Source organism: Lissotriton vulgaris, chromosome 5, assembly GCF_964263255.1.
Source record: "Lissotriton vulgaris chromosome 5, aLisVul1.2, whole genome shotgun sequence".
NCBI classification, from domain to species: Eukaryota; Metazoa; Chordata; class Amphibia; order Caudata; family Salamandridae; genus Lissotriton; species Lissotriton vulgaris.
In genome coordinates this window covers 371,146,700-371,167,572 of record NC_141693.1, presented here as the reverse complement: position 1 = coordinate 371,167,572, position 20,873 = coordinate 371,146,700, and the positions used below count along the sequence as shown (strand labels likewise).

The 20,873-nt window shown below is 49.3% G+C and overlaps 1 protein-coding gene across 14 annotated transcripts in view; it reads left to right on the top strand.

Moving 5' to 3' along the window:
• The window catches only part of UBR4 (ubiquitin protein ligase E3 component n-recognin 4), a 1,723,360-nt gene that overhangs the window by 320,743 nt on the left and 1,381,744 nt on the right, over nucleotides 1-20,873 (top strand). For all 14 annotated transcript variants that reach the window (XM_086921716.1, XM_086921718.1, XM_086921717.1 and 11 more), the window contains exon 12: nucleotides 16,123-16,223. In XM_086921716.1, the coding sequence (XP_086777842.1) occupies nucleotides 16,123-16,223 (101 nt within the window). The remainder of the gene's footprint in view (nucleotides 1-16,122; nucleotides 16,224-20,873) is intronic.

Sequence of the window (20,873 nt, the reverse complement as noted above, 5' to 3'; positions counted from 1 at the left end):
TCCCCTCTCCTGTTTATCTCCAAATATGACCGAATGGCTGCTTGAATGTCAGCTTTATTTTGTTCTTTGTTTAAGATTTCCTCATTGAGTCTCCATGACGTTTGTTTAGGGGGAGGGTTTGATGTTGCTGATGGATAGAGAGATGCATGAGTGGTCTGACAATAATCTCGGTTCTATTGATGTATCCTCTATCCTTGCAACTCCATTTTGTGTAATGAGGATGTAGTCAATGCGGGAGTACGAATCATGAGGGGAAGAGTAAAATGTGTAGTCCCTGTCAGTAGGGTTTTGTATTCTCCACGTATCAACCAAAACAAAACGCTGACACAATTTAATGAAAGCATTATGTGATTTGTTCGGTTTGAACACACACTTCGAATCTCTGTCTAGGGCAGGATCAAATCGAAGATTAAAATCACCCCCTAGTATATGTACTGCCGTATCAGGTATCGTTGCAATCTGTTTGACTAAGTCCTGCCAAAAGTCTAGATCATTAGTGTTAGGTGCGTATATATTCGTGACAAAGAATTCCGTGTTGTCTCCGGCAAGCTTTACTGTGACCCAGCGTCCCTTTTCGTCTGATGAGGAAGACAATAATTCTATCTTGGATCTTTTCGATAATAATATCAGAACCCCATTCTTTTTTCCAAGTGCACTTGACCCCACAACCTCCGAATAATACTTATTGCGCAGAGTATAGAACTGTTTAGCGTCTAGTTTGGTCTCCTGCAACAGAACAATGTCCCCTCTCTGCCTACGCACATAGTCTAATATCTTCTGTTTTTTATGGGTTGGTTCAAACCTTTAACATTCATAGACAGAATTTTTAGTTGGTCAATTTTGCATTGCAATCTGTTCATTGCTGAACGGAGTGGAGAGTGTAGAGTGTGACATTTATACTAGTACATGTGTCATGAGAGCATTATCAATCCCAAGAAGTAACGTGCCCCGTGGCACCTTATGTGGGGAGCACCCTGCTTTGACCACTATGTGGTTGAACGGACAGAAACCATGAGCAGACGCTTGGGCACACAGAGATGGGACATGAATGATCTGAGTGTGGGTATACAGATACAACATGTGAATGATACAACTTGTCCAGTCAAGAGAAAAGGGATAGATTAGAAGAGAAAGGAAAAGCAAAGAAAAGAGAAGAGGAATGAGAAGTAAAAATGCAAACCATAACACACAACACACATCCCCCCTCTCCCCCCCTATCCCCCCACCCCACCCACCCCAACTGCAGTGCAGAAGCATGGCGACGTGAGGAAAACCGCAGTAACCCTCCCGTCCATACTAGTCTTGCATAAACATTGGAACAACTATGCACAATACATATGACCATTTACGTGAGCAGTGAAAGCATTGAAATGGTGTGGTATAACCAATATAGAACCAATAAAGCACCACCAAGTACATTCTTGATAACCTGAAATAATCTGGAATACTTCACTAGATTTATAGCAATAGAACGGTAAGTAAAAGCAATATAGAGTACAATACGGACCATTGGGAGATATTATAGCATCATATCCTTCATCAAGGGCTCCCAAGGGCTAGTAGGCTCTAGGCCTATTCAGTACTGATAAGTAGCATAAGCAAAAGCAATAAACTGCCAATGAGCGTTCACTTAGTCAAAGAATCTCAGCACGGCCGCGGTGGGATCCGAACAACTCCGAAGCAACCTGCCGGTGTACTGAGACATGGACATAGTTAGATCATTACGAATAACATCTCCTCGGTACCCGCAGCAATAGTAACCCAACAAGGCGAATCAACTCAAGTCAAAAAGTTTAGATCAGTAACAGCAGATCAATGTCAGATCGATAACTAGAAATAAAGAGTGAAGAGATTTCCAGGACGGTAAGCCAAACCCTTACGCCACATTACAACTCACGGTAGTACTTCCAGTGTCAGAAGGCGTCTGCGAGCCTGGAACCTTACCCTGCAAGTGACAAGCCTACTAGGCCTGCGGACCTATCAGGGTAGAGATAACCGGATGAAAGCAACAACTCCCAGAGATGTTCATTTGTATCCTGAAGCGGAGGCCGCCAGATTGTCTGGGTTGTTGGTTTCCATGTCGCGTTCCATATCGCGTTCTTCCAATTCCTCAAGCATGTGTTTGAGCTTCATAGGATCCGTGAAGTAGTGAGGCGATCCACGTATTGTCACCCTGTACCTCGCCGGGCCCACAAAGCCAAATTGATATCCCCTCAATGTTAGTTGTGGTCGTAGGGCTAAGAAGGCCTTCCTGATTTCTACAGTCTCCTTACTGTAGTCTTGAGCGATATAGACCTTGGTGTCCCTCCACAGGATATGATTGTGCTTCCACACAAAGGCAAGGATTTGCTCCACATGTTGATAGCGCAACGGCTTACAGACGATTGGCCTAGGACCTTTCTGCGTCTTAGTGATTCTTCCTGGTACTCTATGTGCTCTATCAAATTCTAGAGGGTTGGTAAAAGTCAGGTTCGTGGCTTTAGCAAACCATGATTCCAAGAACCGAATACACGACCCTTCTCAATCTTCGGACCCCTCCGGAACCCCAAAAATGCGTAGGTTCCCTCTTCTATTTCTGTCTTCCAACTCAGCCAATCGTCTAATAGTCTGTCGGAAGAGATGTGTAGGTCTTTCAGAGCCGCCGAGGTTTTAACCTCTGTCTTCCAAGCGACTAATCTTGGATTCCGGTTCTGTTAAACGCGCATTAGTGTCTCTGATATCTTGACGGATTGCCACCACTTCCTCTTTAGTGACCTTGGCTAGGTCCTTCACTTCATCTAGCCTATTCAATATCATATCAAGTGCGTCCGGAGTAACTTTCTTTGGTTTATTCGGCGATCCCGGGTTCAGGTGGTCCGATTTAAGTCTTACAAGGGTACCCTGGTCTTTGGTATCCATCGTGAATGCTTAGATCCTTGAACGGTGCCCTGGAAGTCCTCTTCGGCAAGCACGTGGGGTAGATTAGACAACACAGAACTATAGAAGAGAATGGTCAGCCAGATCTCAGATCACCAGTAGATATAGCACTCCATCAAGTGGGACCTGAGGTATAGGGCGTCACATACATTCATTCAGGGTGGGCACGTGGTGCATGTGGTGTCATTGGAGAGATCACTGTGGAGAGATCACTGTCATTGGAGAGATCACTGTGGAGAGATTGCTGTGTCATTGGAGAGATCGCTGTGGTCTGATGTCAGGCAATCCAGGCACTCACTGTCAATAGAGAGATCACTGTGGAGAGATCACTGTGTCATTGGAGAGTGCACTGTGGTCTGATGTCAGGCAATCCAGGCACTTTGCACAGCTACATTAAGCCCCCATGGCCAGATTAGAACTGTGTGCCTATTTTCCTTTCCAAGTGTTAGTAAATCTGCCAACATTGCTCGCCTGGCGTTTTATTCAGGCTGATTTAAGCGAAATGCAGTGTGGAAAATCACTTCGTTTCGATTTTTAAGTATTACCGAGTGGCGGCCGCCATCTTGGTTAAGGTGAAGGAAGCCCCGACATGGCCGATCGCACTTTACTCACGCGATAATTGTCCTTATCCTGCAGATCAAATCATTGCTGGGCATTGCCGCTACAGCATACGTCAATCCTCTTCGTGATGGCAGATTTCACTGCTTCGTTGGAGATTACTCCGTGCCTCGTTTCCTCTCCTCTGCCTGCGCTGCCGCCATGAGCGTCCGGAGCCTCGCTCGGAGCCTCGCTCGGTATAACTCCCGTTCTGCTGCAGCTACGGCCACATAGAACTGCTCACCGCATTCAGGTAGTGATCCGGTGCCCGAATCCTTGGTCACATCTGTGCTGCAGACTCAAAAAAGCGTCCCAATTTCCGATGGAAGAGCTCGTGACGGGAGGAGAGACGCTCTACACCGCCATCTTCCTCGGCGTCCAAGCCACGCCCCCCCACTTTTGGTACTTTTAATCACCTTTATCTGTTTCGCTCTCCTAATCATGGCAGCACACATATTTTATGCAAGAATGACATTGGTTCAATAAATATTTATTGACAATGTCCGACAGTGTATTCCCTGTATATTTCTCGGAGAATAAGTAAGCACGAGTGACTGAGTGAAAGGTTCTGTACTGTTTTCACAATCCCTGAGGGGACAGGTTGTCATGCTCAGTGGTTGGCAGAAACCATTAGGTTAGTGGGGCTTACGGTGGCACTGTGAGCTAGCTGGTCTACAGGCCAACATATCCTGCAGGGGTGTCCGGAATCATTCTCGGCCACCAAGCCCCTAGTTTGTTGTCCAAAAAATGCGCAAATCCTAAGAATTAGTAGGAACTACCTGACACCACCAAGGGTGCACACAAAGAGTACAATATAGGGAATGGCGGAGGTGTATCGGGTAAAGGTGCTTCCACCTCCAAGCAGCTACTCTTCTCACTTCCTTCCGATCACACAACACCTATTTAGGCGAAGTGAAAGGGAAGAGACTACAGTATATCCTGCTTCGTTGGTAAGAAATTGCTTCAGACCAGTGGGGTTTAGTGATTGTTCACTACAACTAGTGCCTGAACCCCCTCACAACCCATCCCGCACATGTCCTCAACTGAGAACTTGTCTGCCTTGTTGAGAAAGAGGTACAAACTCTCCTCTAGAAAGGGCAACAGAGAGAATGCCTCCACAACATCAAGAAAAGGTATACTTTATTTACGTCCTCATTCCCTTAAAGGATGGTACCTTTGGGTTCATCCTGGACCTCAGGCCTCTGAACAAACATATATTGTTCCAACAAGGTAAGTACATGACAATGCAAGACCTCAAGGATGCCTGCTTCCACCTACCCATCTACTCTGTCCGTCGCTGGTACCTTTAGTTTGTGGTAGGTGGACATCACTACCAATTCAAAGTACTCCCTATCTGAAAGAGACACGTTAGTGATAGATTCCTTACCTTAGAATATCACCAGGCGTCAGACTGGATCCAGAAAGCTTTTGTCAGCAGTACCCCTGCGTGACGATAGGCATCATTGTTTGGCTCCGCGTGCGTCTTATTCGCCGAGATGACGTCACTGGAGCTACTTAGACGTGCCCACTCGTGCTGATGTCAGTTCTTTCTTTTTCTGCACCAGCACGCGCAGATCCAGTGAGAGCGGTACCCAGTCACTTGTTGACTAAGTATTTTTTTTGTTATAAATTATGAGTACACTGTACCCCTGGTGCATAGGGATGCCCGGTTTCAAGCTTTGCAAGGCCTGCCGGCGCACGATGTCACTGACGGACCCACACCGTGAGTGTCTCTTCTGCTTGGGGCACGACACCGAGTCATGACCCCACTGCTTGGCCATGGCCCCGAAAACTTTGCGGGAGCGGTCCCGAAAGTGACTTGAGGCCCGGAAGTCGGCCCCACGTCGTTCCAGGCCCCGGTCCTGCAGGAGGTCAAAGGCCCGGTCGCGGAGCAAGCACCATCATTCGAAGCCTTCGCACTCAAAGTATGTTAAGGCGAAGCACAAAAAGTCGAAAAACTTCGCCGCTCTTCGTCCTCCCCTCGCTGGTCGCGGGATGTGGTTAAGGGGGCAGTTGGCACCGCCCCTGTGGCTACGACAGAGCTGAGCAGTTACCATTGATTTACCGACCTTTCCCGGGTCCATCGGCGACTCCGGTCAAATTGCAAGAGTTTGTGTCTGCAATGGCACGTATCTTCGCCCGTGCGGCCCAGTCGGCACATCTTCGGGCCTGCAGGCCCCACTGTTCCACGTTCCTCGACGTCGCCGGCTCCGGTTCCCCGTTCTTGCCGGTAGACCCCGTATGGCCCCCACTGACATCGACGTGGCAGACGCAGATGACGGTGGCGGGTGCGACCAACACTGGCATAGACTTCTTCTCCGACGTCGGCACTGTGCCGGAGGAGTGTCTCCCGATCCGGACGGTGGATTTTTACCCTTTCATTCACCCTCGTCCACTTGTGGAGTAAGGTGAGGACTGGGAAGGGTTTGAAGACCCTCTTGTGGAACAGTGCGAGTCTGTCCCCGACTGGGATGAGGATGCGGAGGCCGGTGGCCCGGATTACACTCCAGCGCCTGGTTCACCATCTTCTTCTGCTACTATGGAGGAGAGTGGTACCTTTTCAACGGTGCGCATAGAGTGGCCGAGGCTCTTAACCTCGAGCTCCCTACAGTGGCTGTCAGGACCAACCTACTGACATAAGTGCTTTAGCCAACTTCTTCTTCTACAGAACTGCTGTTGCTGTTTAATGATGCACTCACTGATGTGCTTCTGGACACTTGGTCCAGACCCAACACAGGGGCCCCTGTGGACAAGGGTGTGGGCCGACGCCATCGCCCGGTCCACCCCCCCTTCCTCACCCTACACCTAAGAGTTTGGTGGTTCAGGCCTCCACGTCTCCAAGCGCATTCCCTTCTGCTCTGCCAGACAAGGAATCCAAGAAACTGGAGCAGTTTGGGAAGAAAATGTATTCTTCTTCAAGTTTTGGATTGCGGTCTGTGAACACTGCCGGTCTCTTGGGCCGCAATTCCCATTCTGTATGAGATGCGGTTGCGAAAGTGTCCGGAGGGGGCCCGGAAAGTTCTCTCCCATACAATTGCGTAGGGGAGAGATGCGGCTAAATTAACTATACGTTGTTGTCTTGATTCCGCAGATTCGCTGGATAGAGCAATTTCCACAATGGTGGCACTACGCCGTCAGGCCTGGTTGAGGACGACTGGTATTTCTGCGGATGTCCAAAATACTTTGATGGACATGCCATTCGATGGCATTCGCCTTTTTGGTGATAAGGCGGATTTCACAATGGAGCGTTTCAAGGTCTCTCGAGCCACGGTCAAGTCCATAGGCCTTTCGGCCACATGTAATCCTTCCGCTTCTACCATTCGTTCCCTTCGTAGCTCCGGTAGGGGTGTCCAAACACGTTAGTTTCAGAACAGGCCTGCGCATCAACAGTCCCAGCGCATCCGTGGATGTGAGACTCGCAGAGGCGGGTCACAGGGCCAGCGTGCGGGTCAGTACACCACTGCTCCCTATGCCAGTGCTTCCACACCGTCCTAGTCTGTGTTTTGGACCCACCAAACGCCAGTGGGTGGCAGGATCCCCTCCCCCACTGGCGCGCACCATTACATCAGACAGGTGGGTTCCACCTCATGACGGGGGATCGTTTGGCACTTCTCCAGCAGGAAGTTACGGCCCTCATGGCCAAGGAAGGGCCATCATGCGTGCTCCGACGCCAGAACTACTACTTGCTTCCGAAAAAGGCCAAGGGTCTACGTCCCATCTTAGATCTTCAGAACGTAAATTGCTTCCTCCCGAAGGAGAAGATTAAGATGCTCACTCTGGCTCAGGTCTTGTATGCTCTCGCCCCACAAGACTGGATGGTGGCACTGGACCTACAGGACACTTATTTTCATATTCCCGTCCTGCCAGCCCATCAGCGTTACTTGCGATTCACGGTGGGTCAGGAGCATTTTCAATTCACCGTGCTCCCCTTTGGCCTTACCAGCGCCCCTCGGGTGTTCACAAAAGGGATGGCGGTGGTAGCAGCTCATCTGCGCAGATCAGGGGTTTCAGTCTTACCCCTATCTCAACGACTGGTGGTTCAAGGCAGGCTCGCCCCAGACAGTCATCTCCCACCTCCAGACTACGGCCGACCTCCTGCATTTGCTGGGGTTCTACATCAACGTGCCGAAGTCGCACCTGATTACCCCCAGAAGCTCCTCTTCATAGGAGTGGTTCTAGACACGGTGCAGTTTCAGGTTTATCCTCCCAAACAGCGAGTCCAGGACATTCAGGCTATGATTCTGATCTTCAGCCCTTGTCCTGGGGTTGTCTGTATGACCTTGAGGCTGCTGGGACCCCACCCCCGCCTCCCCAGCTGCTCCTCCCTCGCCCCACCCCCCTCCACTATCCACTTATGACAGATGCTATTACGCGCAGCGGTCACGCGCAGTGGTCGCGCCCCATGCGTGCCGAAGGTGCGCCAAAGGTAAGCCCGTCTACGCCCGTCCGCGCCTGGACCGCGCCCAGCGCAAGACCCCCTGGCCCCCGCAAAACCCACTCCACTCGTATAACGTACGACGCCGCAACCCTCTCAGCACTTAATCCCAGCCAACTCCCAAACTGCAACCAAGCCGCCCCAGGTCAAACCCATGGACCCTTCACCTGCCACTCCTGCAAATTCGACTGCACCAGGATCTACACCAAATCCACAGACTCCACACAGAACTCCAACACTAACCACCTGAAGTGCATCATGCTCAACACCCGCTCGGTCTACAAACATGCCATTGAACTTTGGAACCTACTCGACACCACATCGCCGGACGTCGCCTTTCTCACTGAAACATGGATGAACGCCTCATCAGCGCCCGACATCGCCATAGCCATTCCGGACGGCTACAAGATCATCCGAAAGGACCGCACCAACCAAACAGGAGGAGGCATTGCCATCGTCCATAAAAACAACATCCGCATCACGGCCAATTCCGACGATATCCTCGCTACCACCGAACACCTTCACTTCCAGATCCACACCGACCCCAAGACCACACTCAGAGGCACCCTCATCTACAGACCACCAGGACCCCGTACACAATTCAGCGAAGACATCACTGACTTCATCAGCCCACATGCCCTCCCCTCCGAGAACTACATCTTACTGGGAGACCTCAACTTTCACCTGGAAAAGAAAAACGACAGCAATACCACCAACCTTCTGGACAACCTGGCCAATCTCTGACTCAAACAACTTGCCGGACACACGCTTGACCCTATATTCACCTCCAGCAAGCACATCTCCTTAGATCCCACCACAGCTCTCCATTGGACGGACCACAGCTGCATTCACTTCAACTACAATAAGACCACGACCCACAACCCCCCACAACCTATTCCCCGAAGACAACCCCCTACAACCTATTCCACGAAGAAATTGGAACAAAATTACCACCGACCAGCTCTTCACATCGCTTCACCAAAACCCTCCTACCAAATCATCGGACCCAAACCAAGCAGCCACCAACATCACACAATGGATCACCCACTGCGCCGATGAACTAGCACCCTTGAAAAACCACCAAATCAAGCAGGGTAGCAAAAAAGCCCCCTGGTTTAACGACGACCTTAAGAAATACAAGAAGCTCTGTCGTACCCTCGAGAAAGCCTGGAGAAAAAACCCAACCACTGACAACCTGGCCTCCTTCAAGAACGCCACCGGCAAACACCACCAACTCATCAGATCCACCAAGAAATCAGCATTCAAGGATCGACTTGACAACAACGCCCAAAACAGCAAGGAACTATTCAACATCGTCAAAGAATTCACCAACCCCACCGCGGGCACCAACGACATCACTCCCTCCCAAGACCTCTGCGACTCTCTATCCTCATTCTTCCACAACATCGCAGACATACATAACAGCTTCAAAAACCAGTCCGAAGACCAGCCCTCTTCACCCACCCCCGAACCAAAACCGCACTCCAACAACCTTTACGCCTGGAACCCAATCACCACCGAAGACACCATCCGCCTGATGAACTCCATCCACTCAGGATCGCCAACCGACCCATGTCCCCACCACATTTTCAACAAAGCAGACTCGATCATCGCACCCCATCTCCGCGATGTCATCCACTGTTCCTTCAACTCCGCTACCTTCCCGGAAAGCTGGAAGCATGCCGAACTCAGCGCCCTTCTAAAGAAACCCACAGCAGACCCCACTGAACTAAAGAACTACCGCCCCATCTCGCTCCTCCCATTCCCTGCCAAAGTCATTGAGAAAGCCGTCAACAGTCAGCTCGCCGCCTTCCTTGAATCCAACAAATCCCTCGACTCCTCACAATCCGGCTTCCGAGTCAAACACAGCACCGAAACAGCCCTCATCGCAGCAACAGACGACATTTGCACTCTACTGGACAACGGAGAAACAGCCGCCCTCATCCTACTCGACCTCTCCGCAGCCTTCGACACAGTCTGTCATAGCACCCTTATACAACGCCTCAGCAACATCGGAATACAAGGAAAAGCATTGGACTGGATCATCTCTTTCCTCGCTGGAAGAACCCAGAGAGTCCGCCTCCCCCCTTTCAGATCAGAGGCCACCGAAGTCATCCGCGGCGTACCACAAGGATCATCACTCAGTCCCACCCTCTTCAACGTATACATGAGCCCCCTCGCATCTATAGCGCGCCAACACAACCTCAACATCATTTCCTACGCAGACGACACCCAGCTGATCCTCTCTCTCACCAAAGACCCAAACACCGCCAAAACCAACTTACACGAAGGAATGAAAGAAGTAGCCGAATGGATGAAGAACAGCCTTCTAAAACTGAACTGGGACAAAACGGAAGTCCTCATCTTAGGTTCATCCCCCTCTGCCTGGGACGACTCTTGGTGGCCACCGGCCCTGGGAACCGCACCCATTCCTACGGATCACGCACGTAACCTGGGCTTCATCCTGGACTCCTCCCTCTCGATGACCAGACAAGCCAACACCGTCTCATCATCCTGCTTCAACATCCTACGCATGCTCAAAAAAGTCTTCCGTTGGATCCCCGCCGAAACAAGAAAAGCGGTCACCCACGCACTGGTCACAAGCCGACTGGACTACGGTAACACCCTTTACGCCGGAACCAAAGCCAAACTACAGAAAAAACTCCAACGCATCCAAAACGCCTCAGCCAGACTAATACTGGACATCCCTCGTCAAGCTCACATTTCCGCTCACCTGAAAGACCTCCACTGGCTCCCCGTCAACAAGAGAATAACGTTTCGTCTCCTCACCCACGCACACAAAGCCCTATACAACCTAGGACCCGAATGCCTCAACACGCGACTGTCCTTCTACACCCCCACCCGCCAACTACGATCGTCCAATCAAGCCCTTGCAGCAATTCCGCGCATCCATAGATCCACCATGGGGGGCAGATCCTTCTCCTACTTAGCGGCCAAGACCTGGAACTCTCTCCCCACCAACCTCCGCCTTAATCGGAACCACCTCTCCTTCAGAAAGCAACTAAAAACTTGGATAGTAATAGCACCCCCCTCTCCCAAGCGCCTTGAGACCCTCTGGGTGAGTAGTGCGCTATATAAATATCTGAACTTGAACATGGCCTCCTGCAGCCTGATGACCAACCATGCCAGGTGGCATATGCGGGCTCTACAGTGGGACCTGGAGTTCCAGTAGTCGCAGCACCAGGGGAACCTGTCAGACTACGTCCAGATCTCGGAGGGCACTGCTCAACAATTGCAGTGGTGGCTCACGATTCAACATTGGGTCATCGGCAGATCCCTCTCCCATGCCCCAACCGGAGCACACACTGGTGACGGATGCGTCCCTCCTAGTATGGGGTGGCCGCATGGGAGAGGCGGAAATCAGAAGGCTCTGGTCTCTGGCGGAGTCCGGCTCCATATCAACCTTCTGGAGCTTCGGGCAATCCTTCTTGCACTGAAGTCATTCCTTCCCTCTGTCAGGGGGAAGGTGGTGCAGGTGTTGACGGACAACACCACTGCCATGTGGTATTGCAACAAACAGGGCGGGGTGGGGTCGTGGACCCTATGTCAGGATGCTCTCCGCTGCTGGACATGGCTGGAACGTCACACCATTTCCTTGACGGTTCAACACCTCGCAGGTTTTTTGAACGCCTGGGCGGACAAACTCAGCCGCCGGTGTCTGATGGATCACAAATGGCGTCTTCACTTGGAGGTGGTGCAAGTCTCTTTCAACAGTGGGGAGAGCCTTGGTTGGATCTATTCGCCACAGAAGAGAACGCGTAATGTCCGCAGTTCTGCACGTTGGAATTTCCAAGGCGGCACTCGCTCGGCGAGGCTTTTCATCGCGAGTGGAGCTGCGGTCTGTTGTACGCCTTTCCGCCTATACCTCTTCTACCCATAGTGCTGAAGAAAATCCAGCACGACTGGGCCCAAGTCACACTTGTGGCTCCGGACTGGGCTCGAAGAGTTTGGTATCCCAAGCTACTCAGTATGAGCCTGGATCCCCCGATCCGATTGCCTCTGCGAGAGGATCTTCTGTCGCAACAGCAGGGGACGATTCCCCACCTGAACCTGTCCAGCCTCCACCAACATGCGTGGAGATTGAGCCGTGACAGTTGATTGCATTTGACTTGCCTCCCGAAGTCTGATGTCATTCTGGCAGCCAGGCGTCCCCCCCACTAAATCGGTATACGCCTTCAGGTGGAACAAATTTGTAGCATGATGCACAGCTAAGGCTGTGGATCCCCTTTCTGTCTCTCTTTCTGAGGTCCTTTTTTTCCTTCTTTCTCTGGCCCGGCAGGGCTCTGCTCTGGGCACTATCAAGGGCTATCTTTTGGCCATTTCAGCCTTTCTGAGACTTCCAGATCAGCCTTCTCTTTTCTAGTCCCCTGTTGTACAGAGATTCTAAAAAGGCATTACGCATATGTTCCCTCCTGTTCCTTTCATAATGCCTCAGTTGGACTTGAATCTTCACAATTGTCCTTTAAGTCTTCTGACTTTGAAAACTGCCTTCCTGGTAGCTATCACCTCTGCCAGGAGAGTGAGTGAGCTTCAGGCTCTTTCTTGTAAACCTCCTTCTATGTCGGTTCATCCGGACAAGGTTGTGCTTCGCACTTGTCCTTCCTTCTTGCCAAAGGTTGTCACTGCCTTCCACATCGGGCAGACTATCACCTGCCCACTTTCTTTCTGCCTCCGCACCCTTCTTGAGAGGAAGAGAAGCTCCACCGTCTGGACCCAAAACGTGTGCTCTCCTTTTACCTGAATCGCACGCAAGCATTTCCGTTGGATGACCAGCTCTTTGTTGGCTACTCGGGCGCTAATAAAGGCCAGGCTCTTCACAAGAGGACTATCTCCAACTGGGTCGTCTTGTGTATCAAGGCCTGTTATTCTATGGCTAAAAAGGAACCTCCGGTTGGGCTGCGTGCCCATTCTACCAGGGCGACAGCAGCTACTACTGCATTGGGACGTGGTGACCCCTGCAAGACATCGGTCAGGCTGCCACGTGGGCTTCGTTGCGCACTTTTACAAAGAATTATTGCCTTGACAGTCCAGTCCGTAGAGACAGCTTCTTTGGCCATTCTGTTCTCTGGGACTTTCTGGTGTGATCTTGGTTAGCTGACCCACCACCGGGGTTGGTATTTCTTGGGTATGTGTTCTAAGGTAAGGAATCTATCACTAACGTGTCTCTCAGATGCACAAGTTACTTACTTGTGTAACGATATATCTGTAAGAGACATTAGTTAGTGATAGTTTCCTTACCGCCCCAACCATCCTCCCCGTTCTGTGACCTGATTTCTAGGGTTAAGGTTATCCTTTCGGGGCCTAGTTTCTGTGCATCAGTGGTCAGTTTCTTGCATGCTCTGCGTTCCTGTCGCTGGAAGTTGGGTACAGAACTGACGTCAGCACGCGTGGGCGTGTCTAAGTAGCTCCAGTGACGTCATCTCGGCGAATGTGACGCACGCGGAGCCGTGCGACGACGCCTATCGACGCGGAGGGGTACTGCTGACGAAAGCTTTCCGGATCCAGTCTGACGCCTGGTGATATTCTAAGGTAAGCAATCCATCACTAACTAATGTCTCTTACAGATATATCGTTACACAAGTAAGTAACTTGTGCTTTAGGGTCACCAGAACAAGTGCAACATCATTCAGCAATGCCTAGCCTAAACTCTAGGATTTCCCTTCTCCACAACTTGGGGATCAACTTAAATGACACCAGGTCTCTCATTCAAGCGCTACAGAATTTTTTCAAAAACATTTTATTGATTTTTAATTTCTTAAGAAAGAAAGAATACAAAACACAACTGCCATCGCACATTGTCATTAACAGCCATTTTCAGCAACCTCACAGTCCCTTGAAGTGTATACGTGCTTAATATACAGTATGTTATAGTGTGTCTGCAATATGACATCAGTACATCTCCCATGCCCAATATGTGATATCCATCACTACCACCATTTTTAGGGTAACCTGTCTCCCCCAGGGAAGTGTTTTAGGAATGGCTATTCTGTTCCCGAAGCTCCACAGAATTAACCCTTTCTGGGATCAGTGCTAAACACAGTCCCGGCAATGGCTACCCAAACTAAGAGTTGGCATTGCTACTACCTCTAATTGAGCCCAATCATTTCATGGCCAGGACCAACATGTCCCTTCTTGCCTTGTGCATCACCAGTGTTCCCCATGTCCGGCTCCACATGTGCCCCCTACAAGCGTGTCTTCCGACACAAAGGTCACACTATGACAGACAGTGGAAAGGTATGTTTTTGGCAAAGGCCATCATTCACCGTTCTCTATCAGTGGAATGGCATCAACCTGTTGCAGTTCAGGCCTTTCTCAGACCAGATTCCACATGTGACAAGTACCAAGTACACTTCCTTCTCAGGCTGGAGTGTGCATCTCAACACCATGACAATGCAGGGGTGTGTAGGCACAGGAACATAGGGGCTAGCACATAATTTATCTAGAACTGTTAGCATATGTTCAACACTCAAAGCTTCCAAGTACATTCTAGGAAAGGTAGTCTGCATGACTGTCCACATGACAGTCATGTACTACTTAAAAAAAAAGGAAACACTTTCCCCAGCTGCCAGGGCAGGGGATTTGGCATACACCTCCTAGCAGAGCACCTTCTGTGTTGACCTGCTCGGCAGGGCTCATTAACAAGTCCAAAAGTGGTAACTCCATCTGGAAGTTCTACACGTGTACTTCCTGTGTTGGGGCACCCCCCCCCAAAATAGATTTCTTCACCCCGTCTGTAAATGCAAGATGCCCAAGCTTTGCCTCGAACTACTCACACCCGTTGCCCATGGGCAATGCACTATCTTTGAACTGGTCCTGGATGTTTGCCTACAGCTTTTATCCTCTACCCATTCCTGCCATACGTAGTGATGAAAATGAGACAAAACGTCCTTGATGCTCATCCCCATGTCTCCCACTTGGGCCAGGCAGCACTAGTACTCCATGCTCCTGTAAATGTCCATCAGCCCCTATGAAAAGCAGCTGCTCAGGCCAGACCTTCTCATATAGACACCATAATCCCTGATAACTTAACCTAGTTATCTAGCACCACAAGTCTTCGAGTTAGACTATCTAAATCTTTCTCAGAGATGCATGACTATTTTGCGGGAAGCATGTAGACCCACTAAAAGCGCCTCTGATGTGGCAATGGGAAAACGTTTGTCCACAACTTGCAAGTTACTGTTTACAGAGGGCACTCATTTTCAGTCAATGCAGAGCATGTGTATCAAAAGCCACACATGCTACGAACGGAAAATGTTACCTTTTAAAGATCTGTTCGTAGTTTTTCATGCTGTATATTAATTTGCACCCACCCTTCTTCCTGGAATCATGTGATGATTGTAGAGCTCTTCAGTGGAACCAGCCATGCCGAGATGCTGAAACCGAACGACTGCTATTACAGCACTGTACCCACCTTGAACAAATACAGCCAGGGACGGGTTAATATTGGAGTACCAGAACCGCTTTTAGGACAAAGATATATAAAGTCCGTGATAACGTGAGAAGATAAGGGAAGAGAGGTACTTCAAAGAATTTTAAGAGCCATGTCGGAATGAAGAAATGACTGGAGAAATACTAGTGTGATTACAGAGGGAACTCTCAAACACAACACACCGAAAAGATCTGCAGCGCCCTGAAGAAACTCCTTGGTAGGGAGTGAAACGCGTTGGCTGAACTCGCTACATATTTTATTGATGTGCTTTTTAGCTGGATAAAGATAAATAAAGAACATTTTTCTACTTATTTCTCTTTGGACTTTCATTTTGGTGCGCCCCCATGAGCATTTAAAAAACAGCTCTTCAGTTATTATTCAGTTTAAACTGCACAATATATAAGGTGTTCCAACCTAAGCTCTGTTGACACTCAATACATCATCTCACACACTATGCAAAAAACATTTTAACATGGGGTGAGGTCCCATGCACATTGTTGACTTGGGCAAGAGTTGCAGCGCATCTTGTGACACACAACTTCTTGGAAGAAAAGAACTGCAACATCAGAGCCCAATACTAGATGACAGGAGAATGCACAGTGTGTGAATATGCAGCACTGCATGCTACAAACATGCTTACAGAGTAAGTAACACCTTCATTTTCTGATATTTTGATTTGAATGAGAATTCTGCAATTAAATGTTAATTGCTTATTTTTTTGCAGTGGTGAGCTGGTCCAGATCATGATGTCAACAGCCAATGTCAATCTTTCAGCAAAATTCTGCAATCGTGTCCTTAAATTCTTCACTAAGCTCTTTCAACTGAGTAAGTTTTGAATTTACACTGCTATAGTTTTGTTTATAGCAGGGGCACATAGCACTATTGGGTTTGACTAAGTTGAATAACTAGCTTACATCTCTGTGTACATAAGGCTTCATTCACAAGTCTTTTTGTGCTTTTTAGTTTGATATTGGATGTAGTGTATAATGTGCATATTACATTGATGCTGTTCAAGACCAGTCTGATATTGTGAGTGACTCAATCTGTCAAACTACCTTCAAGGTTGGTTTTGGTTCTCTTCCATGTAGTGAGCCTTTCTCTCACACCATAGTTGGGCAAATTGCTAAAAAATCTCCACCTCTGCCCCCATCTAGTTAAACTGTTACTGAACAAGCTACCCTTAATTTACAAGGGAAACTATTTTTGTTCCACTGAGCAGCTTTGTCACAAACTGACTTACCACTTAATGGCAGTAAATTTAGTCTATAACACAGGGCTGAAAATCAAAACCAAAGACCATTCTGCACTGAGAGCATTATTTTCCAAATCAATTGTGCAGCAGGCATTGCCAAAGAATTGAAAGCGAAACAGGGTCTCATTCCCCAAATTAAATTGTAATATATGTGACTCCTGTAGGCAGTTGGCTTTTATACTCTATGCCAAAATGAGGTATAGTGAGTCCAGTCGAACCCCAAAGGTAGGCAGAGGTAAAAGTAGATAGCACCTTACTCTCTATATGTATTAGTATGGGCGAGCAGTAAGGCTTTATCAGAGGGTAGTGATAAGCATATGTTGTACACATTCAACAAGAAACCATGTCACACACTCAAAGACTAAACTCGGACCAATTTATTTGTATAAAAAATATTATTTAGTTATTTTATTTCTAGAACCAAGTCAAGCCTGGTGCAGGAAAGTAAAATAATACTTTGCAAACTCTTATCCAAGGGTTTGCAGTTGAATGCAGGTTCAAATGCAGTTGGTTGAATTACAGGTAAGTCAGCAGTTCAAAATTACTTTTTAGTTACTTTACAGATTACTGTGCAAGTTACTTATCGGATTACAATTCTGCTAATCAGTATGATATGCCTAGATATCACACTGAAACATTTCCTAGACAAAAGGTAAGTAATTCAGTTTTGTACACACGTAGTTTTTTTAACGTTTCATACAAACCAACTCGATTTTCAAGGAAAAGCAGTCAATTCAATCCTGTGGGAGGAAATTAAGTTAACGGTTTGCATATAAGTACTTGTTTGTGGGAGTTGGTATTCTGGGGCTTGGCGCCTCTTCCCAGGATGTGCATTGTTTCAGGCCCCAGAGATCAGCCGGCTCTTGACCCAGGGGTCCATAAACATGTCTGGTGGTGGCCGCTGAAAGCATCCACTCAGCCTGGACACTAGTGGTAGGTTAGTTTTCAGGGGGCATCTCTAAGATGCCCTCTATGTGCTTGTTTTATTGAGCCCCACAGTGGCATCAGTGTGGGTTTAATGTGCTAAGAAGTTTGATAATAAACTTCTCAGTTTTCAGTGTAGCCTTTTTGGTGCTGTGGAGTTCGTAATGATTAACTCCCAGCACCACATACTTTTTATGGCAGTACTGACCTTACAATGTCTAAGAATGAACCTAGACACTGTAGGGGTACAGGGTTCATGCACCTGTACCCTCACCACTGGTATAGTGCACCCAGGTAGAGGGGTGGCTGACCTGTGACGGGGCAGTGGGTTGTGTGCCATGTCGACTTCACTTTGTTCTGCACCAAGACAGGCAGCCTGTACCCGGAGTGTCAGGGTACAGGACCTCTAAGGGTGGCACAATAGGTGCTGCAGCCCTTAGAGACCTTTTCTGTGGTACAATTTACCAGGGGGCTGACCTGTAGCCAAAGATGCCAATTGGGTTTAGGCTTCAATGCAGTTTTAGGGAAAGAACATAGGGCCTGGGTACCTGATTAGCAGGAGCCCAGGGCGCACACTGTCCTAGTACATTAGCAATTCAGCAAAACGTTGGGGCAACAATGCATAAAGAGGCACTTTCTCACACCCAGCTGCTCAGGAACGCCTGACCACCAGTAGAAGTTGAGGTTCCTGCTTGCAGACAAAGACCTGACCTTCCCGAGGTGTCCCCAAGACTGGGTGACCCATAGCAGAAGTCAGTGGCCATGACCCCGCCACCACCCCCTCAAAACAATTTGCTTACCTGTAAGCGACCTCTGAGACTGCTGTCAACGTGAGACCAGTTGAACAGTGGTACTGGATCTGTAAATCACTTTTGCCATGTGGGAGATCGAGTTGTGAAGCCAGAGTACACCCCTGACGCTCGTGGATATTAGAGTGGCCCTTGAACACTCGACGCATCTCTTTGGCAGCTCATGTCCCCAGACCACTCTTTGCTGGACTGAGGTAAAGGAGAAGAGTGCACTGAGGACTCTTAGACTAATGGAACTGACAGGTAACTGTCTGCCTGGACATTAGTGCTCTCTCTGTTAAGCCCCCAACCGTTGTGACCCTTCCAAGAGGAGACTGGTAGTTGTTCTGGCCAATAGGCTCAGAACCCATTAAGTTTTGACGTCTATTTTAGGATAAAAAAATCCACTTTTTTATAAATTAGTGTCAGTTTTGTATTGTCGTTTTTTAGGTCTCGCCTACCGATGCAGCGCCATGGCGCTGCTTGCGTAAGCAAGACTTTTAGTCGCCTGGTAGCTAGCAAAGTGGGACAGGAGAGGTGCACATGCTTGCCAAACACATAGGAGACAATGGCTGCTCGCGCACTTTTGGAGACACGGGCTGTGAACGCGCGCGTCTCTTTACACACTCTACCACACTTTCACGAGCTAGTGCGCGAGCCGCAGACCACGCCGGTATTGCTGAGCCAAAAGACTGAAGCAGCAGAGTTCACGGACCTCTGATGAGCTTGTTTAAAAACAGCACCATGCCCGCTCACCGCTCCCGCTTCCCCAGCGCCACACGTCTGATCGGCTTCACAGGCTGCTTTAATTTTTATATTTCATTTCCAACATGTGGCTGCATATTTACAACAGCACCGCACCGGCTGCAATGATGCCACATGGCTTCTTTAATATCCATATATTTGCACCTACGCGCACGCTTCACCAATGCCACGCGTCTTCTTTAAAATGTTGTTTACTAAAAAAGAACTTGGTCCCGTGTGATGTCATCGGGCGGAGCCAGGTTTGATGATGTTGTGGTCGTGGGGTAATGGTGCGATTCGGCCGACCCTGCTGACTGTAGGCTGCTAGTTTGCGATGGTGGCCAACCCTGTGCAGGATGAATTCCCCGCTCCAGGGTCAAGGCATGAGTAGCTGGAGTGCCAAAGACCGAGACTCTCAGGACCGGGAAGATCCCTCTGCAGTCACAGCACTGCCGAAGCCATGGGAAGCATGCAAGAGAGCTCCTGGTGATCTTCTGTGGGACGGAACAGGCAGCCCAACTGGGACAGACCGGAGGGGCTGCGGACAGAGCTGCAGAAAGCAGGTAAGGGCTTCTCGGCAACAAAGCCCCTAGTGCATTGCATACCTAACCGCCCTTCAGTGACACCCTTACCGCCTGCGGACACCCAGCTTTGCCACGGCTAGTTGTACTCGCTTTACCACCCTGCACACTCCTCCGCTCTGCCACATTTGGTTGTACCCCCTTACAACCCTGTGCACACCCAGCTCTCCCCCCCCCCCTTAGTTTTACCCTTATTGTCCTGCTGTTCCAACTGTCGTTCACTGCCAGCCCCTAAGCATTCCTGAAATGGATCCTTCTCTCCGACGCCCTAAGCAGAATAGATTTTCTCTGAACACATCCCAGCATTTCATCAATAGCTGTCCTTATTCTTGATGCAAACTGAAAAATGGTTTCCACTCAGCTATTCCGTGTTTCATTTGTCTGAAGGCCTACAAGTTGTCCTAGGTTATTTTACAGCGTGATGTAAAATACACCAGGGTAGAGGCTAGCTGAGGACCGCTGATCATGGCCTGCAGAGAGACGCGTTCCCGTTTCTTAAGCTGGTGAGACAACAAACTAGGAACGTAATGTGAATCCGCAGCAGTAGTGGAAGGTGAAAGAGGACTCCAGTGCTGGTTATTGTTCACAGGTCAAGCAGCGATGCACCTTTTGTAATAATAATTTTCTTTAGAGTTTTGTGATTTAAAGGTGCTGGCACCACACCACCTCACTGCCCCCCTCAGTGCACAATACCTCCTCACTGCCCCCCTCAGTGCACAATATCTCCTCACTGAACCCTCAACGCACAAGTGGAGAAGTGTGGCTCAATGGTTAGAGCGGCAGACCCTGATGCAGAGGTCTAGCCCGGGACCAGGGTTCAATTCCCCGCCTCGGCGGGTCTTGGGCTCAAAAATTCCACGCACCTGATAATTCTCGCCTCGGTGCCTACTCCAATCATGGAGTCCCACTCTGCAACTCTGGGCAATAGCTTGCTTAATCTCCACAACGGCCCCCACAACGCTAAGGATGCCTGGCCTCCACCTTGGGGGTGCCCAGGAGTGGACGCCTCACAGGGAAAGCCAGAATGGGTTCCACAGCGGTATTCGTACAAGCGCCTTGAGACCCTTGCGGGCGAGTAGTGCGTTATACAAGTATCAATTTACATTTACATTTACAATACCTCCTCACTGCCCCCCTCAATGCACAATACTTCCTCACTGCCCCTCTCAGCACAAATGCCTCCTTA